This window comes from Mytilus galloprovincialis, chromosome 5 (assembly GCF_965363235.1).
Source record: "Mytilus galloprovincialis chromosome 5, xbMytGall1.hap1.1, whole genome shotgun sequence".
Lineage (NCBI taxonomy): Eukaryota > Metazoa > Mollusca > Bivalvia > Mytilida > Mytilidae > Mytilus > Mytilus galloprovincialis.
Window position 1 is genome coordinate 73,614,204 of NC_134842.1, and position 20,472 is coordinate 73,634,675.

The window sequence follows — 20,472 nt, forward strand, 5'->3', positions numbered from 1 at the left end:
GACTATTGGGGTGGTGATACCCTCGGGGACGAAACGTCCACCAGCAGTGGCATTGACCCAATGGTGTAAATAGTTATCAAAGGTATCAGGATTATAATTTTATACGCCAGACGCGCGTTTGGTCTACATAAGAATCATCAGTGACGCTCAGATCAAAAAAGTTATAAAAAAGTTATAAAGCCAAACAAATACAAAGTTGAAAAGCATTGAGGACCAAAAATTCCAAATAAGTTGTGCCAAATACGGCTAAGGTAATCTATTCCTGGGATAAGAAAATCCTTAGTTTTTCGAAAAATTCAAAATTTTTTTACAGGAAATTTATAATAATGACCATATAATTGATATAAATGTGACAGGCATTTTCTAAATTTTGGCATTTTGTAAAATGACTGAATTTTCAGGCAGTTTATAAAATGCCTAACATTGACAGGCATTATACAAAATGACTAAAAATACCTAATTTGTGAAATTGAAACAAAATTTATCAAGTTGCTTGTCCAGTTTCAGGCAATTTGTAGAAAAAAAGATATCATTGAAATGCATATCACAAAAAGTTGACAAAGACACAACATCTTTGAAATAAGATAACCATGATAAGTAATGATTCAAGTAAACTCATCAAGTGAAACATATGAAGTTCTTTTTTTATTTGTCTGATTGATGTTTGTTTGCTTTCAGCAGCAAATATCTGAGGCCTTTTTGAGACGAGAACAATTTGGTTATAATTCATATTTGTTATTTCTGCAGTGGATTGATCTTGGTAAAGAATAGGAATTTCAACAGCCGCTTACAATTGAAATGAAGGTATTTTAGACAGGGACAGAACATTCCAACTGTAGAACGGTCATTGTGTTAATAACTTAAGGGTGTTGCACTGTAATAACATGCGACATATATGTCTCAATCCATACATAATTATAACTTATACATTCACATCCAAAATATACCCTTCTATAGCATGGGGTTCGCCATACAACGTCTGTTTTTGGTTGTGATCCACATATATAAGTATATGAGTTTCATTAAAAAGAAAATATTATATGACATACTGCCGCATAGAAATTCCTTGGTCTTTGCAATCTTCTAAATTAAGGAACCAGTAGTAAACTATAGTTTTAATCTCAAAAAGCAACCAAGAAGAGACAAATAACGATACATTTACATGGTAAAAAGGCCAAATAAAGTACGACGTTGACGACCATTATGACCAAAATTCCTAAATAAAGCATGAAGTTGTAACTGCAATCCCCTTCCCTTTAATGAATCTGACCTACCGAATTAGACTATTTACCGGATTTATTATAACATGAGCAACACGATGGGTGCCACATGTGGAGCAGTATCTGCTTACCACTCCGGAGCACCTGTAATCACTCCTAGTTTTTGGTGGGGTTCGTGTTGCTTATTCTTTAGATTACTATGTTGTGTCATGTCTTTTGTTTGTCTGTTTGTTTTTTTCGTTTTCAGCCATGGCGTTGTCAGTTTATTTTCGATTTATGAGTTTGACTGTCCATCTGCTATCTGTCGTCCCTCTTTTTGAAGAGCATTGAGGACTAAAAATTCCTAAAAGTTTTGCAAAATACACCTAAGCGAATCTGTTCCTGAGGTGGAAAAGCCTTCGAATTTAAAAAATTCAAAGCTTTGATAACAGTTAATTTATAGTTATGAACATATCAATGATAACTCAAGTAAACACAGAAGTGCTGACTACTGGGCTGGTGATACCCTCGGGGAATAAAAACTCCAACAGCAGTGGCATCGACCCAGTGGTTACAAATAAACTCATCACAGATATCAGGATTGAAATGTTATATATATATATATTTATACGGCAGACGCGCGTTTCGTCTAAAAATAACTCATAAATGACGCTCGAATAAAAAATATATGTTAAAAAGGCAAAATAAAGTACAAAGTTGAAGAGCATTTAGGACAAAAAATTCCTAAAAGTTTTGCCAAATACAGCTAAGGTAATCTATTCCTGAAGGTGGAAAAGCCTTAGTTTTTCAAAAATTCAAAGTTTTGTTAACAGTTAATTTATAATTAAATGAGGTCGTTAGTTTTCACGTTTGAATTGTTTTGCATTTGTCATTTCGGGGCCTTTTATCACTGACTAATATGCGGTATGGGGTTTTCTCACTGATGAAGGTTGTACGGTAACCTATTGTTGTTATTTTCTGTGTCATTTGGTCTCTTGTGGAGAGTTGCCTCAATGGCAATCATACCACATCTTCTTTTTAATATTGTATGTTTTTCTTATTGTTAGGCTTAATAGTGACCTATAGCTTACATCCTCATTCATGGCAATAGATCACATTTTATATTACTGTTGGTACCTAACTGTCATGTGTAAAATAAGTCACTTCATAATTCATTATCCTATTGAATGCCATGTACTTTGCTATAATTTATTATGGAGGAAACATGTAACTTAGTATTTTTTGTTCCTCTTTTGTGATATCTGGATGCCACATGTCCATCATCAAGACAGCTCTGTATTTATTCTCATCTTTGACATCATGTATGTATTCTACACCATGCAAATAGGAATCATCAAATAAAATCACTTTCCCGTTTCTCCATGATTTTTTCTGTCCATCCACAACTATGGAACAAAATGGGGATGTCTGTAGGCCTAAAAATATATTTATCATACATTTAACGATTGTTAACATTAAAATTACTGCATGTGACTGTTAACATCATATAAAGTCATTATCAAGACTATTGCCTTACCTGGATAAGAACAGAATGTGATACCACATGTTTGGTGACTGTTGAACGCATCCATCCCTTTAAACCTTGACTAAACATTGTTAAAGTATACCACAAATGCAGTTAATTCTGCCTTACATCTATATGATTTAGAAATTGACAATTCATACGACAAAAGTGACAAAAGAGATGATTTCAACTTCCAAACTGTGAATATTGAATTTCTATGAAGCAGCATCCCAGCAGCGCCTGCATATTGAATATATATCTTCCAGCTGATATTATACTCAAGAGTTTGTGTGTGTTCTATCATGTCTAACTTGAATTCTTTGATAGAGCTTTTTTTCTATGATCGTATAGAACCAATTATTTCTAGTGATGGAGTGATCCCTTTGAAAGTAAGTTTTACAGACGCCATCACGAGTTGAAATGCCGTTATGGATTAACCTCTGTGTCGCAGACGTCTAATTGTTGAAACCACACCCCTGTCCTGTTGATCATGTTAATGAGATCGTCGAATGAGACTCATCACCACAAGTTTCTTACCATCGGGAACTCTGAGGGAAATTCAATAACACTAAACATTCTGCAACTCACTTCACAGAAAACTAAGATGAGCAAAACGAACCCCTTAAAATCTAAAAGATTGTATAATATTTGTCCCAGTTCAAACGTCGTTTAACTGAGACAGCCAAAATCTACTGTCCTGTATTTTGGTCGACTCCTTTATGTGTTAACTGCTTATTTAATCACTTCTTTAAACAAAGGCTACGGGACATGCATGATATATGTTCAACTTAAAACAAATTTAACAACCAAATATAAATCAATCTGGTCCCATCAATCATATATACAAAATTAATCATGATACATAACATATCAAATTAGTTTTAATGCAAATTTATTTACCTAGGTGACAACGAAGTCTGATGTTGGTAGGGCCATAATGGTCAGAAATAGTTGTTCCTGGATAAACAACAGAAAACGCCACATTTCCAAAAACAGTATTTAGCATAGCTGATTTTAAATTTTTAATGAGATCGTATGTCTTTGGCACAAGCTGTGTGTTCTTTTCAACAACGTTACCTTGGTTAACTAAATGAAACACTTCCCAGAAGCCATTGGGTGTGTTATTAATCAGCCAGTGATCCTCAGAAGAATCCATTATCCGAACAAAATCTGACTGAATCATTGATATATTTTTCTCCAAGGTGTGCACATCTTGTTCAATGTCACTATTTGTCTCTGATGGCCAAGGCTGGCTTTTAAGACTTTCCATGAAAAAGACATTAGGGCATTGTTTTCTATTGTGTCTGGTTTTGTTTATGTCAGTCACTGAAGATTGTATCCTTAACAAGTCACTATCACAATCGTCAATGTAGTTCCTGTACAAAACAACTGCTTTTTCTTTTATTTCTGTATACTTCTTACATCTCACACAGTCTTTGTCGTCACATTCGGTTATTTTTCTATTTGGTCTCACGTTGAATATAAAAAGATACATGTAAACAGCAAAAGCTAATACAAGCCCAGCAATACCAGTTGAAAATACAATAAAAATTTCCATTTTTATCATTTTATGTTGTTGACGGTTTACTTTCGTTTTCGGAAAGGAAAGTAGCGACTGTAGGCGAACTTCTCCGAAGATACGAGCACAAATTTCATGGTATTCCAACTGATATTTATCTCTATATGTGTACATTTATAATTATCATAAAATTAAATATTTTTATTCAAAATAAGAATTAAAACAATATGATATAGCCACCGTTGCCACCGTAACGTCGTTAAACAATATGGACGAAAGAAAGTAGTCCGACATAGAACATATTTATACGCCAGTTACGAATATATCAACTTTTATCATTAAATAAGTGTCAATTACCTGCTAGTTTAATAGCGATTCGAAAATTTGAATAAACAAGGCTTTTGCTATATCGTTATAACTGAGTCACATTATCACTCAATAAAAACTACCTCAGTAAACACGCACTATATTTTTGACTTAACATTCTCCAAGTAAACAGAAACAAACAGGCGCCCGCAAGTTTCAAAACACATTTTATAAAATGAAGCTTTAGAAGAACATATACACCATGGATGATCCTCGGTTTGAATGGATTGCGAAGCAAGTTAATTTAGCACTTGGTATTTCAGAAAAGGACGTTTTTGATGACTTTTTAGAGCGGGAAGACGGATTGTATGAACGTCAACTTAGCAAATTTTTGAATGACACTCCAGAAGAAAATGAAAATTCAATAATATTTTACAAAGTTATCCGTGAAGAAGAAGAGGATGTAGTTGTTGAATGTGGTAAATAAAGTGTATTTCTCTAGAAGTGTTTTATACTGTAACAGCCGGGATTTATGGATTTATAGCTTGAAACTCAAAGTACCCACATTTATATATAAGATTATACACATAAATTCATATATTGGCACATTGCAGTCCAAATAATTATGACATCTTGAAAGGCTATTATATTTTTTTCTTTGACACCTTACATCAACAGAAGGCGTCAAATAAAAAAATTAAAATAGCCTTCCAAGACGTCATAATTATTTGGGCTAGGCACATTGCAGTCTGCTGGTCTTCCTCTGTTTTCCCAGATTGACGTTTGTCCATGTAACGATCCCCTGTTCACCCTGTTTCAGTTCGCCCTGATTAGTATAAACCTTATCATGCTTATCACTTGTCCAGGCTGACCTGAGAATTGGTCTTGCTTCAATTATTGACGTCATACAACAATCATTTTTTCATTGTGGCGTCAGATATTATACATGTATTATGACGTCAAAATTTTACAGGAACCTGTGTGATGTCTAGTAATGGCGGAAAAATAGCGATAAGGTGTATTTAAACAGAGCTAAGGCAGAAATCATTTAATTCAAGTTCAAGGGGGGGTATTTTTTTTCCGGTCATTTAAGTGCAAACAAATTTATTAGGTTATTCCATGATTTCAATCAACTTACTTTTTCATAATTTAACACTATGATTAGGTATTGGGGGAAATCTGCATTCAAAATATTTCATTTTTTATCTGTGTTCAGAAATGTTGCCAAATGATGTTTTAGTGCATGACGATATAAAATATATATACAGTCATGTCCGGTAACTCCGCCCTTTACTTTTGTGTCCGAAAAATTAATCATCTGCTATATTATCTTTTAAGAAAACCATTTGCTTAAGTCAGGTCTGAATCAAAGGGAGATAATTCAATAAATAAATAAAAATAAGGAAAGTAAAAATAACAAAAAAAATGAAAAAAATCTTGAAGATCTTGTCTCTGAAAGAAATATGTACATTTATGTGAAACTGAAAGATTGACATTAGGTTTATCATGTGTTCCCATTTTTGATGTCCAAATGCAATGAACGAATAAAAAAAGATTATCTATGAAACAAGAAAATTCTAAATAGTTTGTGAATATCTGCATGCAGTCTATTCCTTTCACTTGACATCTTACAAATTGTGAAAAAAAGGGAAATAAACTTATTGTAATGGGTTTATTCAAGAACTGGAGATAATTAAACTTGAAATCTTCCGTCTTTTATAAATTAAACTTTTTGTGGACAAGTCTTGAAACCCAGATAGTTAATTTTAATTCTCCAAACTTCTACTGTAGCAGGGCATCATACATTTTATCAGTCCCATATCAGGTTAAATCTTTAGCATGTTTAGTATGTACTTGTATATATACATGTATACGTCAAAGAAGGATAATTATGTCACATATTTCACTCCATTAAAGTGATTTATTTTAATAGTGTGAGCTGAGCATTGTGTCCAAAACACACAAACTCCTGATCTTCTTATTTTCAAAAATCTAAATTATTGAAGTTACCCTGAAATGATTGTACATATTTCTATGATAAAACTTTTTTCATTATTCACTTAATGTCCAAAGAATGATATCCCTCTATTTGATTATAAATTAATGATTTAACTTTTTAGAAAAACTATGCACCTTAATTTAGACATTGTTAGATGACAGCCTTATCAGGGTACAATTAAGATTTCACTGATGAATCAATGCCCTGTTTTAACTTATTGCAATAACCACTAAGTAATATATATAATTATTTATTTGTAGAACCAGAAATTCCTGACATACAAGAAGAGGAAGAAGGAGCAGAAGGAGATACAGAGCAACAAAAAGCTGAGGACGAAGAAGAGGGAGAAGCACTTCCTGTTGCTTTGCCTACATCATCACCTACAGGAGATGACGAGAATACATCACGGAAAAGTACAGGTAAAATTGTTTTATGGGATCAGATTTACATTTTGATAAAAAAAGATGCAGTATAAATAATCAACTCAATTATAATAGAACGTATAGGAAAATGTTTTCTGTCAGTATTACCCGTAAACAGACTAATGAAATTGATAATAGAAATGGGGAATGTGTCAAAGAGCGCACAACCCAACCAGAGAGCAGAAATGATACATAATTTACAAAAGACCTAGCAGTTACTGGCATTCCAGCTTTAACTGCATTAGGGTCAATAGGTTTTGTTACAGGAACATTTTTGCTTCCCATTGTTCTCCCCGTGTATTTGATATAGCATCCTGGTAAAAAGGGAAATTTGAAATACCATCATATGTTCTTGAAAATTAAAACATCACATCCATACATGCCTTAACACAATCTATAAAAAAACAAATTCAGATAGCATCACATTCAGAAATAGTAGCATCACAAAACCATGATGCTAAAAGGTCCTAGGGAGAACACTGCTTCCACTTAATTCTTCATATATCTTTTGAAACAGCTGTTTACTAATTATATACATGATAGTCACTTTCAGGCAAATTTTGTAAAAATAGTAAATTTGTTTGTCTTTCATATATATATATATATTTTATAATGAAAGTACATACTATGGTATTATCCTTGTTATTTATTCTATTTAAAAATTTACAACTAAGTGGAAATTAAGTACAGCTATAAATTTGTAAGATCCAGGCAGGGGGTGATTCATGTATGTCTCAGAACTGCTTTATTCTTTTACATAATAGGCAGCTAAGATTGAAATAGAGTTTTCAAGCTATTTTTTTTTAATTTTGTTGAAAGGTTGCTATGGAAACATGCAGCCATTTTTTGAGGAATTTATGATGAAATCAGACATGAAAATTGGAAAATGTCTACTTTTTAGTTGCAACAATTTTATGATAAGGACAATTTGAAGAAAAAAAATGATTTTAACATGTTACAATTTAGCATTATTTGAAGATTATATTTTGATTTTGAGTTTGTGAATTTTTTTTTTGATATAAGGCTAACATGGTATTTAAAAAGGTGAAAAATCTGTATTTTGACATTTTCTCAAAAAAGCTTAAATATCATAGTATAAATCAAGAAAAATTGACATTGGCCAGACAAGTTCATTACATGTATAAACTATGAGTTCATATATTGAATTATTAAAAACAGGAAAAAAACATATAGGTTTTTTTGTATTTTTTTGTAACCATGGCAACAAAAATTGGTAAAAATTCATAAACATGACAAAACACAATACTTTTTCATTATCAAGATATTTGCTATTTTTTTTATGTAAAGGTAATTTAACAGACAATAAAACTTATAATATGTTACCATTTATAGATAAAATCTGAAACCCTCATAAATCACATGTATATCGGACTCTGTCTGGTTCTAATATAAAGAGCTGTTCTTAACAAATCAAACAAAACTATTTGTGATTGATAATTTTGTCTCATTGGCAAATGTTATGCATCTTATTATTAATTTTATATGCATATTAATGTTTTATAAAGAGTTTTTAAAGTAAGATTATAAGCGTTATGACAGAAAACAGAAATACAATACAGATTAAACACTTGTACGGAATTTAAAATTTCTGATTTTTTGCCAGCGCTCAATTAGGTTATGAATTGGCAGCATTTCAATAGATGACTCAGATTTCTTTAACCATTTCTGCATTCAAAGTGGGTCTCATTGGGGTCTAAGCGTGAAGGGGGATTGCTGATTTTTCGTAAGCGTGACACAGGAAAGTTAAATTATTGTGCTGTGAAAACGGAATTAAGGTCTAGCGGGACATGGGAAATTACAAAAAAAATGAGAATTGCTTAGGTACATAGTATAAGCGGGATACAGGAATCTGACCAAACAGTAAGCGGGATCAGAACCCCCCAATGAGACCCCCTTTAAAGTAATATATTAGTATTTTTAATCAGTTTAACTTGAATAGGTTATATAATCCTAAGTTTTAACATAAACCAGGGTAGTCTGTAGCTAGTATTATTTAATTTTAGCTTATATACATATACTTAATTTAACAAACAGTTTAGGTAATTTTTTAAAAGATTATGTTATTTAGTTGTAATTTAAAAAAGTGTTTTTTAAAGTAAGGAACATGCATAATATATTGGCTTAGATCTACTATATATATAAGGCCAGCTGTAGGACTCCTCTGGGTGCGGGAGTTTCTCGATGCATTGAAGCCCCATTGGTGGCCTTCCGCTGTTGTCTCTTTGACACATTCCCCATTTCCATTCTCAATTTTATATTCTCAGTGTCCAATGAAAAAAAAAATTTCCTCCTATATTCTGCAACCAAAAATAAAATATAGGGCCTAAATTAAAATATTGTTTGTTTGCCCTTTTCCGACCCTATGTTTTGAAACAGGGTAGGTAGGTAGGTAAAATATTTTATTTTTTTTCCCAAAAAAATAACTTGGCTCGGTATATTATTTGTCATGGGTAGGCAGGTAGGTAAAATATTTTATTTTATAGATACAAAATCTGCATAATGTCATTTTTTTGTCCGTTTTGTTTTTGCAAATAAGTTTTCCGCTGGGACTATTAGTTTTGAAAAAAAATATATAAGAGATAACTTTGTACTGGTAAGATAATGTCTGGGCAGATATAAATTACTAGTAGAAAAAGTCCCTAGAGTGTTACAAATTTCGTGTGTGCCTTTTTTTCCAATAAAAATATGCTATAAGACTTAAAACTCAATTGTCACGTATTTTGCATCACATTTATAAATGATCTGTATGGAAAACTTGGCGATTTTACTGCCAGATATTCTCTTGTTTACAGGGTTTTGTCACTTTTGGTTCATGTCAGATATAAATAATTTAGCGGCATCGTTAACATAATCATTCTGATATGCGGATCACAAAAGGCCATCCCTACATAGAATACAACGTCCGTTTACAAATTAGTTTGTACACACGTTAATACTTTTGTATCAAACAAACTTTATTGTAAATGAACCCTGTTCTTTAAGTTTAAAGGTACAGAGTAACGTACTTCAAATCATGATTTCAGAAAGCGTTCAACATCGATTTCAAACAAATGATTTGAAACTTCAAATGCAAATGTTCATGTCAAACGCTCAGGTGATACCAAATGGACTGGACCTTATACGTAAAGATAAAACCCGAGGATTCCGGTAAAAAAGTTTTAAGCGGGAAATACAAATATAAGATTTTTGGTAGGAACGAAAAAATAAAATAAAATAAAATCTTGCTGGTAAATGCAAATAAAAGATTTTCAGGCGGAACGAATTGATAGGGTCGGTCGGTAAAGGGCAAACAAACAATATTTTAATTTAAGCCTAGACATGTTTAGTTTTTTTTTACACCAACAACATAAAAAAATGTATTAATTAAGGTAGATCATAAGTAAATATTTTTTGAGACAGAATTTTCTTATAATTTGCTGAAAGGAAGATTTAACTATGCTCTTTTCAAAAATGTAATTAAAAGTATGGGTCACCGTGCTATTTTTCAAGCCATGAGTCGTTGAAAATTGCCAAAATTTGGTTAGTTTGTTCATGAAAAAACACATTAGTGTGCATAAAAAAAATTCTATGAGATAGAATTTTGAAATAAATTGTGAGAAGATAGGTTTCATAATATGTTTTAAGAAAATAAAAAGAAAACATGGTGTCACCGAATTTGTTTTCTTGCTACAAGTAAAAATAAAAATTTTCCCTATTTGTCCAGTATATATTTTGTACTGAAAGAGTTATCTCCCTTGAAATGACTCAATAAAAAAAATGTTTTCTAAAACAAAAAAAATTGATATTTGTTAAAATATTTTGAATAATACAATAAATTAAGTTTTCTTTATATAGAAAAAACAGCCTAACCATTGAATTGCAATCTGTCTCCAAATTTGCAGATTAAGGCAAATAACTAGTCTAATTAGGTCCTTCCACTTTTCTGTGGAAAGACCTATTGTTTTTCTTCTGATTAATTTTTTTTTTTTCTTCCGCCTAATTTTGTTCTTTCGATAAATATTTGTTTCGCAATATGTCGCTTAGATATTTGGTATATGATATCGAACAGTTTATGCGCTTTTCAAATTTACCCTGCGTAACCAAATACTTTTCTTTGTAGGAGTTATCTCCCCAAACAACTGTTTTCCTTGTGTCCACGACTCCTTCGCAACCGTAAAAGATATCATTTATTTTACAAAATTGCTCGTTATATCCTTCGCATGATTTGTCCTATTTTGACCGAAGCGATATGAACGCTCCATATGAGAGTTATTTCCCCTTATGCATTTGATATAAGTGATATGCATTTCTATCTTGTCCAAAAAAATTAAAATTAGGTCAAGGTCATATTCTAATTTTTGAATTTGGCTTATTTCCACTCATTTCCAGAAACCGTATAAGATATCGACAAATTATTTTTTCTAAATTGTTAGTTGCAACATGTCGTAACACGTAAATTTTGATTGCAAGGGTACATTGAACGTAAATGTGAGTTTTCTCCCCTCTTGAATTTAAAAATACTTGTATGGTGATATAACTGATTAACCAAATATAATTAAGACCTGTGGTCTTTTGATTTGAGGTCCTTGGTTTATGACCTTGAAATTGATCTCAAGGTCATAGCTTAATTTGACGTTCTAGATTTTGACCTTTGCTTTTACCTCACATGTATACATGATAAAGCCATGAAACTTTTGGCAAAAGGTATCAAACCATTTAACCTTGAAAAAAACAACCGAAAGTGACCTTGTGTAAACAGGAAGTAGCATTTGTGGTACTTTATTAATATAAAAGTATATAGAACCAGATATTTTTGGAATCAGTGTCAAGTAAATATTTAAATATTATCGGAAGTAACATTTTTCAAACCGGAAGTAACAAATCATCTCCCTTATTTAAAAAAAGTATAGAAACCATATATTTTTGAAATCAGCGTACAATTAGCTATCATTTAACGGTTGAAATGACATTTTAAACTTAATTTTACAACTTTCATATTAAAACACATTGTTTTTGGTGGAAAGACCTACAATTGTTCTCTGAACAATTGGTTTTTAATTTTATACTGTGATTGTACAATCCAAGATGGCGGTATACCATGAATCTACCTTAAACCTTGTAAAAGAGTCCGCTATTTAGTTTCATTTTTATAATAGGAAAACGGAAAAAGAAAGGAAAAGATGGTGCAGGCGATGAGAAAAAAGAAGATGAAGCTAAAACTCCATTGCCTGAAAGTGAGGCTGCCACTGAGGCTGGAGAAACAGAAGATGACAAGGATGAAGATAAAGAAGAAGAAAAAGTCCCCAAAACAGTAAGAAAAGGAACAATTATCTTGGAACTAAAATATGATGAAATTTTACCAAACAAAAATATTGTGGTTCATTGATTTCTTCAATGAATTGTTTCACCACTCATTACATGCATGAATATATAACTGGTTAAAAACTGGAAGATCCGTGTAAATCAGTGGTCATCTAGATATGTAGCTAGATTGACTGTTGATGCATTTAAGTTTGCATTCAAGTCTAGTTCATATCAAAATACTACAAATCATACTCGAATTATGTTTTTCATGTATTGGACTATTAATGTTTAATATGGGTTCGTGTTGCTAAGTCTTTAGTTTTCTATGTTAGGTCTTCTGTACTATTATTTGTCTGTTTGTCTTTTTTTATTTCAGCCATGGCGTTATCAGTTTATTTTCAATCTATGAGTTTGACTGTCCCTCTTTGTTAATAGAAGTGTCAGAAGAAGGTCTGGTCCAACAAAAGTGGTATAAGTTTAGTTTTGTGTTTATTAATGAGCTGTTTGACATACATTTCATAGATGGAAAAAAGGTTTATACAAAATTTGAATCTTTTCAACCTTATTTATGGAAAATTGATTCACATTGATAAAATATAAGTAACTGTTCAAATTCAATCAGATACAACATTGAAAGATAGTACCGTATTTAGCTGTGTATAGTATGCAGTTGTGTATAATACGCACCCCTTTTATCTCTCCAAAACAGGAGAAAATAATAACCTGCCATTTGTATCAATTTTTTTCTATATTCTATATCATCTAGATATAAAAAAAATATTTTTTTACATTTTAGCAAATAATAAAACAGAAAGTACTGAGAACGTACTTGTTTATGTGTTACCTCCATTTACCTGAGGAAGTTGCTGATCAGGTAGACTGTGTATACTTCCTACGTAATACGCCCGGTATGGTACCATTACCTAACAGTATGGAAGAGGCTAATGAGACACTACCTGCCTATTTTGAGATGGGAACAATTAACAGTAACTCTGTATTGGTCATGTTAGAACAGGTTATTTCACAGGTAAAATCAGCTAATACCATCTGTATTCAACTTTGCCTCAGTTAAATTCAAGGTTATTGTTAAATAATCCATCTCTGAATAGTTGAAATATAATTTGATTAGAAGATACAAATACATAAATATAAATAACATTAACAGTTATAAACAATAACCTTTTTTTAATTTTAAGGGCTCTTTATAGTTTGCTGTTCGGTGTGAGCCTAGACCGTACATTGATCTACAATGTTTTACTTTTATAAATTGTGACTTGGATGGAGAGTTGTCTCATTGGCACTCATACCACATCTGCTTATAGCTATAAACAGTGAACGTCCACTTTTTTATATCTTTTAACTTTTTTTTCTGAATTGATTGTAGGTATACATGCCATTACTGTCATATAACCAACACAAAAATGGGGAAGGACCTAAACCTATTGAAAGAGCTGTAAGTCGAACAGATACACAAGTGACAGACGTATCTGTAAAATCAGAGGGGGATAACGAGAATAAAACCAGTGTTGCTGAGAGTAGAGCTAAAGCCATGCTTAGAGATGAGTTCCTTATTAACATGGAGAAATTTGCTGCCAGTATTAATAGAACAATTCAACAGATTGACGGTGAAGTTAAGTTAGAAATACCCGAGATTGATTTACCTGAGACAGTCGAGGAAGTCCTACGTGATCCTACTCTTAAACAGTTAATTAACGACACATGTTCAGAATGGGCCAAGAAAGTTCGAACAGCTTTAGAGGCTCAACTTAAAAAAATTCCACAAGGAAAAGGACCTTTAGCGGAAATTGACTTCTGGCGGGAAAGAAATGCTGCTCTTAGTGCGCTGACCGAACAACTTAAAATTCCTAAAGTAAAACAGATGATTGATATATATTCAACATGGGATAATAACTTTGATGACACTAGAGCCGATCTGAACAAACATTATATAGAAGCTAAAGACAACGTCAGATTTTTATCAACCTTAGAAAGACATTTCAAAAATATTACCCATGGTGCTACATTCCAAGTTGTCATAGAAACCATTCCATCAATGATGAACGCGCTAAGAATGGTTTGGATTATATCCAGACATTATAATAAAGATGACCGCATGGTGCCGTTAATGAAAAGAATTGCAAATGAATTACGAGATCGTGTGGCTAAAGTGATCAACATAAAAACTATATTTAAGTATGTTTGTTTCATTCAATAAGTTCATTCATTCTACATTTTTCTTTCAGATTATTTAAGTGCAACATGATGAAGTTACATATTAGTTTGTTGAATTTTACAATAAACTAAGACTGATGTTTAAACACCCTGTGAAGATCTTTGCTTTTTATTTTAATACAAGAATTTCATATTAGTGTTCCGACAAAAAGGTATGAATCCTAATTGTGAATGTGTTTATAAGATATTGTTTACACCAAAAGTATAATATGTAGGCAATATGTATTTGAATTTAACATGAAAGATTGTCAAGTATTTATTGAACCATTGAAGGTACTTTAGATATGTCAGGTTTTTTCATAAATTTAAATGAAAAATGAAAAAAATGTTTCTAAGCCTAAACAACAAACTAAAGACAAAACACTTTCCACAATATGAAGAAGCTATTTTAACCTCAGGGAAATGGAAAATTGTTTTTTTCCGGATGTTAAGACTGCCTACAATTTCTTAATCATTATGTTATATAGGGGAAAAAACATCAGCAGCCAATTTGAGAATTCTTTGAAATTAAGGTAGTTGAAATAAATTTAAAAGATGATGTAATTGTTTATTTCATTTCCAGAGAAGGGACAGAAGAAGTTAAAAGAAAGACAGCTGAAGCCAAACAGATGTTACAACAGTGGGAGTCATCATACATGGAGGTCCGTGCCAAGATAGAGGCATCAGGCAGAGATCAGAGATGGGAGTTCAATAAAAATGATCTCTTTAAAGATACTAAACATATGGCAGAAATATGTCAGAACTTGTACGATGTAGCTCAGGTAAAGCATTCAGTTCTAATTACTGTAAATTCATAAATTATTGCCAAAAATGCGACAGGGTTATAATCGCAATAGTTTAAACTCACATTTTGATTTTTTTTTATATTGCAAAAATTAAAACGCATTTAAGTCTAAAATGACAAAATCTCGATAATAAATGCATGCAATATTTTCTGAATTTACAGTAGAATGACAGAAAACTTGTTTCTATGATTTAATTTTCTTTTTATGCCCCACCTACGATAGAAGAGGGGCATTATGTTTTCTAGTCTGCATTCGTTGTTCCATCCGTCTGTCCTGCTTCCAGTTCAAGTTTTTGGTCACGGTAGTTTTTGATGAAGTTGAAGTCAAATCAACTTGAAACTTAGTTCCCTATGATATGATTTTTCTAATTTTAATGCCAAATTAGAAGTTTTACCCCAATTTCACGTTTCACTGAACATAGAAAATGATAGTGCAAGTGTACTGGGGACACATTCTTGTTATGAAATATAGAAGACTGAATCTGCAGGGTAAGCAGTAAAGGATGATAACTTCATTCAATAATACAGGGTTAGAAAAATACAAAAATGCATACATTACATATTTCTGATGACCAATCATATGCTTTTATTCACTCGTTTTTGGAGATTTTCAGCACAATTATTAAATTATTCTTTTTGTTATTTTGATCAGGTGATAGAGGAATTTAAGAATATTTTTGGACCTGAATTAGAAGCTGTTACTGGTGATCCAAAGAGAATAGAGGAGGTGTTAGTCAGAGTTGGGAACCTAGTCAAACCATTGGAAGATGTGAGTCTGTCAAATTGTCAAAATTATCAGGGGAAAAAAAAGAAAAAAAGTCTTCTCAGAATATAAGAAAAAAACTTAAATGTCAAGGAAGTGAAGAACAAAATAAAGTTTTTGTTAAATGATAAAAGACATTTTGTATGTTGCAGATTCAAAACGTGTTAACCTATTATTATCCAAAATAAACTATACGATGAATGTAAGAATGCATCAAATATAATTAAGTGATGGATTTTTATCAGATTCCTCATCACATAAGACTGACCTTCAATAAATTATCTAAGGTGGTACATAACACTACAGGGAGATAACTCAATGATCAAAACTAGTGTTTGACAAACTGCTCTTATATATCCAATGAAATTTTTCCAAAAAAGTGTGTGGTTCAAGTTTTTGGAGATTTTTATATTTTTGTCAAAGGATCAAAGTAAATCTATTGTCAAAAGTCCAGGTGTTAGGTACCACCTTAAAGATAAATAGGAAGAGACCAGAGTGAATTATCAATTCTCTGTTGAAGATACAGATCGAGGTAAAATGGTCTAACAGCTTTTTATGACGATATAAACCCACATTATATTATTAAACAGACCTATTTATGGCAGCAAGACAAAATGCCACCAAATAAAATCATTGTATAGTTTAATTGTTCAAATTATCAATGTGTTGTGATTTCATCAAGTTGTTTATTTCCTAGGTGACCTTTGACCCATTTGTTGACAAGCATAAGAGTGCCTGGAACAATGTGATGGCTCAGTTCAACATGGATGTCAAGGCCATTGACAATGAAGCCAACAATTTCATTGATGATTCCTTCCGATCATTGAGGTCCGCTGAGGGAGCTTTTGATATGTTATTGAAGTTTAAACACATTAGATCAAGAGCAGCCATAAACGCCAGACTCATGCAGAAGTTTGAAGACATTCTCAAACAGTTTGAAAAAGAGGTGTGTAAAAATTTAAATAATTTTCTTATTTGTTCAAACATTGCAATTAAAATTATCAAATAAATTTGAATTGCCATATTAAACATACATAAGTAAATCACCAGATAAGTGTGTATATATTTGATATTAATATTCTAGTAAATGACCCAAGGCCTTTGTGTATATGCCTATTAAAGAAAATATACAAAATTCAGAAATAAGATATTTTATTCCACATTTTCTTAAGATCTGTACTATGTTTTCAATTTAATAAGCTTAATTTTGTAAAGAAGGAAAGGTCTATTTAAGTTTGTAATACAAGACTGTGTTGAAGACATACATTGACCTATAATGTTATACTTTTACAAATTGTCCCTGATGGAGAGTTAATTAATTTGTGTATGTTTTTAGGTGGCAACAATGGAGGATTTGTTTCACGATGGAACAGATGTCCCTGCTCTGTATAAAAACCACCCCCCTGTGGCAGGATCTATATTCTGGGAGAGATCATTGTTTCATCGTATGAAGCACACAATTGTACGATTCCTGACAATGGACGAAATGATGGAAGGGAAAGAAGGAGTAGACGTAAGATTTTTGATAAATTCGCGTTTTCAGAATTTAGAGGACTATGGGTAATCTTGTTTAAGTACACCAAAATGAAAATAATTTTACGTCATTGGTTAAATTTCTATTGTTTATCTCGTTTTAAACCAGTCACAACATTTTGATGAACGCTTTTGGAAATATTACCGAGAATGCATTAGATTCTGAAACAGCGAATTGGTAATTGTAAACTGTGGATGTATTTATATATTTTGGTTTTCATTTTTCACATATTGCATGGATCACACAAAATTATATTTGACTGTAACATTTTGACTTAAATCTCAATAATAACAGAACCATAGACTATCCACTAACAACAAAAACTGACATCCATACATAATTGTACATTCATATTTTTGAGAACAAATTTATTTATAAATGCAAAGAAAAGACAAAGTTTGGAGTTTAAGCATGTGTGGTAATATGGATATTAAATAAACAATTGGTAAAAAAATTCCCATGAAATACAAGAAATATATTCATGTAGCAAATGTCAATAGTAATTTTATTGCTGTTACTGGGGAAAAAATGAAATAATAAACTGTGAGAAAAATTCAAAACGGACAGTCCGTAATCAAATGGCAAAATCAAAAGCTCAAACACATTAAACGAAAAATTAACAAAGATATTTAGAGGTTTTATAAGCAAAGAGAAGTAGGGGTTGATTTTAAAGTTTTTATTTTACTGTACATAGGCAAAGGAGAAATATGCCAGAATAGGAAGAGAAATGTGGAGTTATGAGAAATACAAGTTTGCTAGATGGGTTGAGGAATCTGAACCTAAACTTAAACAGCTGATCAAACGTAACTTATTGATTAAACCATCACATCAACCTAAAGAAGCTGACACAGAAGGTAACGCTGATTGTGATAAATGATATTTTGTTAAGTTTTTTGTAATTTTTTATCTTTTAATGCCATGATATTCTTGCAGTATTATCCGTTTGAAAATGTACTGGATGAAACTGTGAAAGAGTGGTTAATACCAAGAAAGAATGCAATCCAAAATCTTGTTTTATGTAACCTTAAAAAAATAGTGTAAGCCATTTTGATGAAGGGAAATAGAAATATATTTTTTCATTACACTATTTCATAACTTAATAAATTTACAATAATGTAAAGATGATTTTCTCTGTTCATTTATCACTTGATATGGAAAGAACATTTTCACACTATCTTTTAGAGAAACTTCAATATATGAATCAAAAATGTTGTGTAGATATGGATGAGACCTCAACCCAAAACATTAGGTTAATTGTAATTGAATGGCCTGTGTGGTGAACTATATTTTTAAAGTTCGTTGAATTCAATTTCTTCTTGACCCCATTTAAAATCATGATATGCAACATCGTCCACATTTATTATAATTTTATCTGTCTTTTGTTTAACAATGTTTAATGTTATAAATATGAAAACACATCTGTTCTTTATATTGCCCCCTGTGTCAGACAGATTTTGTCCTCATTTTGTATTTCTATATTGTTTAAAATATGTGATGGTGTTTGTAGCCACAGATAGTGCTGAATCTGGTGCCCTTGAACCAGTTAACAAGCAGGGTAAAAAACCGATTATCCCATACACTGTGTGTGATGTGCTAGTCCTTCACAAAGATATACACTGTGTGCGATGTGCTAGTCCTTCACAAAGATACAAATTTCTCTTGTTTGACTTAAATATTTACTGAAATTTTTTTCATCTTTTATTAAAGTTTGGTTACTTGTAACTTGTTACTTTTTATTTCACAAAAGAAGAAAAAACAAGAGAAGTTTATTGATTGTTTGCAAGCCAGTTGAAATATTAAAATTATTTTTGGTTGTTAAAATTTGCAATGGAACTCAAGTTAAAGAGAAAAACATGAACTTTGGAATTTAAAAACTGTAGTTCCCTGGTTTAAAAGTGAAACAGAAGAATATTTTTTAGTAATTTTTGAAAAGAATTTTGTTTAAATTTTTTATCAACAACAACCAACAATAACTTAGGTATGTACAAGATAAAAAGCGTTAGGCATTAGCCATGCTCCTATGTTTGACCATTCTCATCATAGAAAGTGTTAGTCATAGCCATGTTCCAATTTTAGATTATTTTTGTCATAGAAAGCATTAGGTGCTAGCCATGCTCCTATTTCAGATTCTTCTCGCCATAGAAAGCACTAGGTGCTAGTTATGTTCCTATTTCAGATTCTTCTCGCCATAGAAAGCATTAGGTGCTAGCCATGTTCCTATTTCAGATTCTTCTCGCCATAGAAAGCATTAGGTGCTAGCCATACTCCTATTTCAGATTATTCTTTGTCATAGAAACCGTTAGTCATTAGCCATTGCTCCTATTTCAGATCATTCTCATGGAGGTAAAGCAAAAATTTTATTCAGAAATTGTTCTGTATCTTTAATATATCCTATTTAAAAACATTTTTTTCTTGGTAAATGGGCTTTACTAATTTTGTTTCTGAAATAGTTACATATTTAACTAGGTATTGACGATTCCCTTGAACTATAATGTCCAAAGTTTCGCTTAATTAATCTGCAATGGTACATTGGAGTTTTGCAACAGTCTGCACTGGCTTTACACTATATTGCTTTAAACAGAATTCTACAGCCTCCTCCTTTCTGATTACTCCTTATTTCATTTTCCTTTAAAAACAATAATATTCCAATCTCACATTAATATGTCTCATACAAGTTACAATAACAAGTGCCACACAAAGTTTAATTGTTGAAATAATATGTGTCACTGTACTACCTTCAACAATGAGTAAAACCCATACAATACATAGTCATTTATAAAAGGCCCCAAAATGACAAATGAGAAACTATTCAAACAAGAAAAACTTATGACCTGATTTATGTTATAAAAAAACAACAATCAGGTAGTTAAGCTAGTATATGTGTC

General features: G+C 31.7%; 2 protein-coding genes across 7 annotated transcripts in view; one reads left to right on the plus strand and one right to left on the minus strand.

Moving 5' to 3' along the window:
- Positions 1 to 2,394: 2,394 nt before the first annotated feature.
- LOC143076383 (aspartate beta-hydroxylase domain-containing protein 2-like) lies at positions 2,395 to 4,325 on the minus strand. The gene is made up of 2 exons (XM_076252120.1): positions 3,625 to 4,325; positions 2,395 to 2,635 (listed from the first exon to the last, which is right to left on the minus strand). Exons 1-2 carry the CDS (start codon positions 4,289 to 4,291, stop codon positions 2,412 to 2,414), a joined length of 891 nt encoding a protein of 296 aa, XP_076108235.1. The 5' UTR covers positions 4,292 to 4,325; the 3' UTR covers positions 2,395 to 2,411.
- A 396-nt stretch (positions 4,326 to 4,721) lies between these two features.
- LOC143076396 (dynein axonemal heavy chain 10-like) overlaps positions 4,722 to 20,472 on the plus strand; it is an 83,761-nt gene continuing 68,010 nt past the window's right edge. For 3 of the 6 annotated variants that reach the window (XM_076252141.1, XM_076252142.1, XM_076252143.1), the window contains exons 1-11: positions 4,722 to 5,028; positions 6,809 to 6,967; positions 12,127 to 12,281; positions 13,071 to 13,301; positions 13,659 to 14,467; positions 15,069 to 15,267; positions 15,943 to 16,059; positions 16,751 to 16,999; positions 17,390 to 17,566; positions 18,282 to 18,441; positions 19,095 to 19,142. In XM_076252141.1, coding sequence (XP_076108256.1) covers positions 4,812 to 5,028; positions 6,809 to 6,967; positions 12,127 to 12,281; positions 13,071 to 13,301; positions 13,659 to 14,467; positions 15,069 to 15,267; positions 15,943 to 16,059; positions 16,751 to 16,999; positions 17,390 to 17,566; positions 18,282 to 18,441; positions 19,095 to 19,142 — 2,521 coding nt within the window. In that variant the 5' untranslated portion in view covers positions 4,722 to 4,811. Of the gene's footprint in view, positions 5,029 to 6,808; positions 6,968 to 12,126; positions 12,282 to 13,070; positions 13,302 to 13,658; positions 14,468 to 15,068; positions 15,268 to 15,942; positions 16,060 to 16,750; positions 17,000 to 17,389; positions 17,567 to 18,281; positions 18,442 to 19,094; positions 19,143 to 19,915; positions 19,931 to 20,472 lie in introns of all 6 variants that reach the window. The other 3 variants (XM_076252138.1, XM_076252139.1, XM_076252140.1) reach the window with 3 other exon arrangements.

Bases quoted from the DNA above. Each gene is read 5' to 3' on its own strand.
- LOC143076383 (XM_076252120.1), bottom strand. From the start codon at position 4,291: ATGATAAAAATGGAAATTTTTATTGTATTTTCAACTGGTATTGCTGGG. The intron at 2,636-3,624 runs GTAAATAAATTT...ATATATTTTTAG, and splicing joins CAGACTTCGTTGTCACCTAG to GCCTACAGACATCCCCATTT.